This window comes from Netta rufina, assembly GCF_964035555.1.
Source record: "Netta rufina genome assembly, chromosome: 1".
Taxonomy (NCBI): domain Eukaryota; kingdom Metazoa; phylum Chordata; class Aves; order Anseriformes; family Anatidae; genus Netta; species Netta rufina.
In genome coordinates, this window is record NC_140123.1 from 131,187,893 (window position 1) to 131,196,016 (window position 8,124).

Here is an 8,124-nt window from a genome sequence, read left to right on the forward strand (position 1 = left end):
GTGTTGAGGAGAAGCATTATAGTTAGTGTGAGTTAACAAAATTAATTAGCAGTATCATGAGAAAGATCTGAGGAAAGTAGTATTAAATGATGAAGAGCAGGACCAGGGCTAAAGGTTAAAAAAAAAAAACATAGTTGCTTGGACACAAGAATCATGTGGCTATTTTTTAATTACATGAGAACTACAGAGGGCTTTCCAGTAAGACCACAAAGCTGCATGAATAATGTTCAATATATCTTTATCAGCATGGAATAATTAACCATTTTATATATAATTTCAGTTTGAAAACTTAAAAAACAACAAAAATGTACAAGAATGATGCAACTAATATTCTGTGTGCCAGTTGTCATGTATGACACTAGATTTGTAACTAGTGTGCCACCACCAGCTCCAGCAGACCTGTACCACCTGCAGCAGTAGTGACTGTATGCCATGGACCCTATTGAGGCCCTGATTCTGTACTAACCTTCATCAACATACAGGGACAGAAATGAAAGAATCCACCTTAATTGGAAGTAAAAATGGCTCCGATATACAGCTGGGTAGAAGGTGGCAAAAGGTTTTCCACTCACTATTGAAAATTTGATTTTAATGAAGTAATTGTGCAAAAGGACAGCTTTAATCATCCTTTCAGCTAAGATGGAACAGCGTATTTTAAACTTTGGATTAGAAATACAAAATGATCTAAACAAGGCAAGAACTTTACAAATATCTTTAGCTGAATTGGTAATTTTTAATCAGTTTGTATTCAAACCATTGCTATGAATAATATGTGAAAAATACGTGACCCTTTTGGAACTTAAGTGAGGACAAATTAAATGCTCTGTTTACACAAATCATGGTTTCAGGGTATACAGAATACAAATGTTAAAGAAATTTGAAATATTTCACCAATTTGATAAATTATCCGTCAAGTAGCCAGGGTGATCACCATTTTCTTCTTCAACTGTAAGACAAGACACAATGGGAGAAAATAAGATGTAGATAAAGGAAAGTTCAGCCACCCATAGTTTTCAGGATATGAATATACCTCAGGGACAGCCCTAGTGTAATCTGACCGCTTAGCTAAATGATGAAAATAGAAGTAATCATGCCTTCTGTCATTTTAAATGTAGGAATTTTTCTGTTTGTTGAGGAACAAGGATATAAGCCATGTCCAGAGAAATATTTTGGTAAAAGGAACAATTTTTTCATGAAAAAAAAAAATATTTGTTCTGTATTTGCACATTTCTCTCAGTCAAGAGGATTCTAAAATCAACTGAACATGATCTTCTGAAAATGTGTGGCTTATCCATGTTTGATTGTTTTGTTAGTCTAGTACTACAATGATGTCAATGTTATTTCAGAGAGTATTTTTCAAGCAAGCTGGCAGTTTTGCTTAGCTTTCTCAGATGTGTCACCTTTTTTCTTAATGGGTGTTGCCAGACACTATCTCCTTTTGAACAGCAACAGCAGGCAGGAAAACACCACTAAAATTTATGAATCATGAACTTCACAAGATTTTCTCTTTTTGTTAGCTCACAAGAAACAGACACTTTCACTGATTTATCTTTAGAATTGCCCATATAGTTTGTCCAAAGACTTATGCTCATTGTTAATTCTGCCTCTTTCACCTAAAGCACCACTGAAATTTTTGGTTTTCAGACTTCTGCCATGGCAGGGAGGAGAGAGTTAAGCATAGAGCCCCAGAATCATGTGAGGTACAGTGGGAGATGCTAGGAGTTGGAAAAGTCAGTAATGGTTCAAGGATATCTGCACATACACCAGGTAAATTCTGTTTTCATTTCAGGAAAGCTGTATACTTTAGATAAACAAGGTGAGGTGGTATGGCAGCAATGGCAAGTTATTTATTGCACACTAGTGATCACGTCAAAGGTAACGAGGCAGTAATAGGCCTGTTTTACCATGCATCTATGCAAAAGGTACAAAACACCTCATATTTCACTTGGGTTTTTCTTTACATTTCATAATTCAAATAAAGCTCTTCTTCCTATTGTGACAACTGTAATTAAGAGGCTGCATAAAAATCTCACAACTGAGACCAAAAATGCCACAAAGATAGCTTCTAGTCACCTTATATTCCTCCCTGGCCTGGACCAAAGAGGCAAGGAACATAGCTTGGACAAGCTCCTGATCTTGCATAAGCTCTTCCAACCTCCCCAGCACCAGGGACTGGAGTACAGCACAGAGTCACTGGTGCTTGTATCCTTCCCTTTTCAACTTCCCTGTTCCCAACTCCATTTCCAAATGGAGTAGGCCATTGACAAAAAAATAGCCTGTTTAACTGAAGAGGTGAAGGGTACCTGTACTCAGCTCTGGTGAGGCCACACCTCCAGTACCGTGTTCGCTTTTGGGCCTCTCAGTACAAGACATATCAAGGGCCTGGGGTGTGTCCACAGAAGGGCTACGAAGCTGGTGAAGGGCCTGGAGCACAAGTCCTGTGAGGAGCGGCTGAGGGAACTGGGGTTGTTTAGTCTGGAGAAGAGGAGGCTCAGGGGAGACCTTATTGCTCTCTACAGCTACCTGAAAGGAAGGTGTGGGGAGCTGGAGGTCGGCCTCTTCTCACAGATAACTAGTGATAGGACTAGAGGGAATGGCCTCAAGTTGTGCCAGGGGAGGTTCAGGTTGGAAATGAGGAGACATTTCTTCTAAGAAGGAGCAGTCAGGCATTGGAATGGGTTGCCCAGGGAGGTGGTGGAGTCACCATCCCCGGGGATGTTCAAGGAAAAGTTGGACCTAGCACTCAGGGACATGGTTTAGTGGGTGATATTGGTAGTAGGGTGATGGTTGGACCAGATAATCTTGAAGGTCTTTTCCAACCTTAATGATTCTATGATTCTATGACAGGCGACAGAGTGCATAGATTTAGGGTCTCAGCATGGTGAACTGTATGTATGCAACAGAAGATGAGGGGTTTGGGATAACAGCTTTGCAGGAAGGCTGGTCTAGGGAGGAAAGGTGAACTATTGCAGGGTGAGGGAGCTGGGTGACAGGAGACAGGGCTCTTCATCTAAGGGGGTGCAATATGTGTGAAGGAGATGGGGGAACACAAGTTATTTAAGACTGACTCAGTAACTGGTTTCTGCTGTAGGAGGCTGTGAAAGACAGGCACAGGTTTTCAGGTTTTGCTTTGAGAAGCAGAAGTATGCAGCAGCAGTGTGAGAAAGCAGGTGATGAGGAGAGAGAGATGGGATGGCTGGACAAGCTCTATGGCAGGCTGGGAATACATGAATGATTATTGGATTTTTCAGGATATTTCAGGGCTCTGCCTCTAAATCTCCTTGGGACCCTTTGTCGACTGTGCCAGTGAGCTCTCAGAAGCCAAATGTTAATCCCACAGCTCCTGTTCTGGAGCTTTTTAGAATTCTTTTTAAGCATTTCTACCAGGGCAGAAAAGCCAATGGAGTAATGAAAATTTCACAAGCAATATTTTGTAGAAAAAGGAGTCCCATTAGAGAAGTTTTGTTTTAGAAAATTCAAATCAAAATAGCCATTCCCTTGAATCTAAACCAATAAAAATCTGAAAAGCAAATGAAAAGCAGACAAAAGTTTACCAACTATGACTTCTCAGATTCATGCTGTAGCTTGTGTAAATGTACACCCTGATAAAATATACCCTGTGGAACACCTTATTTCAAGACTGACTTTTTAGATTAACATGTTAGTATTTATAAACCCCTTATTAGTACTTATAAACCCCTTTTTAAAAGCTCTGGGAAAAACAAAACATGCACTTACCTTGTTCTTGGGCTTTCTGTAAGGAACTAAGGAACAGTGCTGCAGCTTCAGAAAGAGATAAAGGATTTGTATTTTGGCTGCGTGTTTCTAGAATTACAAAATCAGAGATGCCCAGTTTGTCAGTGTTTTATGCGATTTCTTTATTTCACTCTGCTTTTATATCTACAAATAGAGATATAAATAGAAAAAAATACTGCTCTTTCCTTCACTCTGTAACATTATGTACTCAAAACCAGCCTGATAAATGTCTAACACAGAAGAGGTTACCTATTTCTTGCAAAGGGGGTTCCTTAGAAAGTAAAGAGAACATTTTTTTTCACGTGTTATTATTTTGCTAGGTTATTTCCTCTGGGCACATTGTCTAGCATGAAAAAATGTTGTTGACTTTCGTCACTTGTCAGTTCAGCAGAATTAATAATTTCATTTGATTTTTTTCCACTGGGAAAAGAAAGTCAAAGGGCCTGATGATAATGTGAAACATTATCATGTGAATACTAATAATGTGAAACATCAATGCTTATGGAAGTGAAGTCACAGGTACACAAGAAAAGAAAATCAGATACATGGTCTTTATAATGTGCTTTTTGGAATGAAGGATATAACAAAACAAAGTTATATTTAAAAAGTGCTTCCTTAAATATGATTCCGGGAAAACAACCCCTCTCCTGTTTCTATAGATTTCTTTCCTAATCTGAGAAAAGACTGTGGGCACTTACCAAGCTGCATTCTGTCATACAGATCCTTTCGCTGGCTCTCATCTGAGATGAATCGCCGTCCCTCTAGAAGAACAGTGGGAAAAGCTGAAAACAACCTCACAAATCTGTTGTAATTCGTACCTTACAACCCCTAAAGTAGTCTTTTCAAAACTCAAAGTTACAGCATTAATTCTACAAACATAAAATTGGATGCATTTATCCCCTGGGGGATTTTTGAAATCAGCAATAGTCCATCCTTAACTGGAACACTCCCAAACATACTTTATTCTAAAAAGATGTTGTTCCAGCACTTTTCATTCATATGTTAATCTACTGTAGGAGCTGTATGTAGTATGGAGGAATTTACTGAATTTTCCTCAGTTTTTCCTTGACTCCTATATGGTCAAGAGCCTTCAATCACTTTGCTGGTCTATAAAGTATTGTTTTTTAAAGGGATTTTGCTCTATAAAATGAAAAAAATAAAATAACTAAGTTATAATAAAAAATAATAATAACAGTTCATTATTCAGTTGGAAGAAGTAAATAAAAAGGTGGGGGAGAATCTCTTGTTTTGGTTTGTTTTTTTTTTTAAGGAACTTTGCTCCCTCAATACACACCTTGCCTGGTACTTTTTGATTTTGAAACAATTCAGAATAGAATTGTTAAAAACACAAATATTTATGTTAAATGTGGGTCTGCATCAGAGGACAAGATCATCTCTCCTTGACTCTAAATTTTATATTTAATGCTCCTTTAACTCTGTACTAATACCAGAAATTCAAAATAATTTTTTGCAAGAGTTAATTACAACAGTATTGATAACCCTGACATTCAAGTTCTTAGAAGAGGTTGCTTGTGGTTTGAATTCCAACTGTAATGCAAGATGCTTGTTATATGAATGTGTTTTATCCTATTGCTTGGGAAGATGCTTTAATTAAAGCCTGAGTGAGAATAAGGGATAATGGCTATATCCGGTATGTCTTAATCCCCCTTTAAGATTATTTCAGTTAAGAGAATTGCTTTTCCAATAGGTTTCACAATCAAGCTTCCAACTCTATACATTTCCAGTACTTTCTGGAAGTAACTGTGCTTTTCTTCTTCCAGAAGTTGCTTTCTTCAATTTGATTTCTTTAAAAATTAGTAATAATACTGGCAATGCCACTGTTTCAAAGACAAGGAGAAATAATTATAATCATATCCAGGTAGGCTTCAGAATTTCTACCTACACAGTATCCTTACATTACTGCTTGTGTGGAGCCAAGCAGATCAGGAATAATCCGGTGGTATAGAAAGTCATCTCCTCAAAACTTAAAGAGCTTAGGACTTACGTGCACCCTTCAAATACAGCATAGCCTGGGGAGTCCAGTTTCTCCTTTGGAAATGAGCCTTTATGCCGAAAAAGAGAAAGAGACATGTCAGCACCATACGCCATTACAAACAAGTACAAGTACTTATACAGCACAAACCTGCGAGATGCAAGGATGCTGCGCATTCAGCCTGAGTGAGCTGTTTACCTGAGGAGCACTCCAGGAGAAAGATATGAAGGACACTGCAAGGAACAGTGCCACTGAAGATGCTGTCAATTTACGGAGTCCCTGTGCACAAGAACCACAAGACACAAGAAAAGGGTTTCAGGTCTGTAGATCTTCTCAATTTCAAATCTAAATGTGAAAGTATTTCCAGTCCCTCCTTTCTCCCTGTCTTGCTGCCCAACCTCCTCATGCTCTGTGGCTATTTCAGCTTCAAAACACAGTGATCCAACAAGAGGATGAATGTTAAATCAAACACTTTATTCTCTTTACTCATATTTATTATAAAGGTTCCATACAGGTGAGAACTGTCATTGAAGTGAACGCCTTTTGTGCTTCTATTTACAAGGACACTAGATCCTGCAGGAATGAGAATAATGTGCAAACTAAGGAGAAATATGATATAAAATGCATCTTGATTTTACTACACCTGAAGACAGAAACTAGACAATAAGCAAAAGTAGGGGACTTGTTATTCCAAACAAACGAACAGGGAAAGTAGATCACTAGTTCCTCAGGAAAGGAAGTTTTTAAACTTAACATCTTATTTGCATCAACCATGATTACATACTTGTCATGAGATAGGCTTACTTGATTCTTGGAGTTTGTTTGCTGATTCAGCACATGCAAATGAAAGCATTCAGCATAAATCCTCTGCAAACAAATTGAATATCTGCTTGTTTGCACAGATCATGTTACTATTCATGCATTGGTAACCATGATGGGTAAAAGAGAGGATCTAGCACTATGATTCACAGTGTTTTATTTCAGTCTGTTTTTGAGAGCGCATTTTGCTTATTTATTTCTAATGCAGTGGTTTCAAGCACACTGAACATAATGACATGTATATTTATCTTAAGTTATTTTTTAATGTTAAATTTGTTAACCCCCACTGCAGTTCCTAAAATATTATGTTGAAATGAAAAATCTTGAATTGCAAACTAAATGTTTCCCACATACCAAAAAGTCTCACTCACCTTCATACTTATTGCAGTGGTGAATCTTCAGTCTTCGTTTATTGGGATAACGTGTCACAAGATCTCCTAAACGTTTGTGGGTACCTTTTTAAATCTTCAGAGTGAATGTCCCCTCCCCTTCTGTGGCAGGGTGGAGGAGTCTAAAGGGATCTCTTGTCAGCCCTGTAGATGGAGAAGTAGAAGGTCTGATGACTCCTGAGGGAAACCTGTAGTCTTGCAGGAAGTCAGTGAAGTGATTGAAAGATAGACACACTTGGAGATGCACCCCATTAGCCAGGTGAATACTTTCTGAATACATCAGCATCAGCCTTGTGCATTTGCAATACAATGTCACCTTCTTGCCAGATGATCGATAACAACGGCCAGAAGCAAATATTAATATGGATGATGAGTATTTACCTAGGATAATCTAACTTCAGGTTGTTAGTCATTTTGGACACTGGAAAAGGTAGTAAATAGCTCCCCAGTCATAACATGCCAACATTGAGAAAAGGGTGACTTATCCAAGGGTCACTTGAGATTGTTCCTAGCATACGCTTAGAGGGGGCAGTCTCTTGTTTGCTTCTCTAACAATCTCTTGCGTATGGTTTTCTTACACATGAATAAAAATACTAAGCTGAATTAAAAAAAAAAAAATTAAAAAAATATCCTTAGTAGCCAGAAACACTTTACTGTCTCCTGGATTGATTGGTATAAAAGCCCAGGTTGTGGGCTTGAATTGGTCAAGCAGTGGAGCAGTTAACAGAAGAAAGGCAGGAAGAGGGAATCAGAGAAGCCATTTGCATAAGCTACTTCTAAGTGATTGTTGTCTCATCACAGTCATGGATGGTCGTTTTGGTCCTCAGGCAAAGAGTGAAACATGCTTGATTCCTAGCTTTGCTTGTTGTGCAGCTAGTGTTTTTATCTCTGCTTCTTCATTTTTTCCTTTGTAAAATGAGAGAGGATCAGAAGGGGAAGGGAAGCAAACAGGGAGTCAGAAATTTGCTGATTGGAAGACTGAACAACAACAAAAAAACCTACTCTGGGACCCTCACAAACCAAACCACCTTGTTATGTAACAAAAATACAAGTCATCCTATAGGTGTGACAAGCACATGCTCGTGTATGTGGAGTCTGAATTAAGAGTGTACAGGCAATGTTAAGGCTTTGTAGAAGCCTTTTCCTGAGATCAGGTGTCTTTGGAGA

At 38.4% G+C, this 8,124-nt stretch overlaps 1 protein-coding gene across 1 annotated transcript; it reads right to left on the reverse strand.

Moving 5' to 3' along the window:
* Positions 1-887: 887 nt before the first annotated feature.
* SPX (spexin hormone) lies at positions 888-6,945 on the reverse strand (the record flags this gene model as incomplete). The annotated part of the gene is made up of 6 exons (XM_084301395.1): positions 888-946; positions 3,739-3,825; positions 4,455-4,517; positions 5,762-5,819; positions 5,948-6,028; positions 6,940-6,945. 6 exons carry the CDS (start codon positions 6,943-6,945, stop codon positions 888-890), a joined length of 354 nt encoding a protein of 117 aa, XP_084157521.1.
* Positions 6,946-8,124: the final 1,179 nt, after the last annotated feature.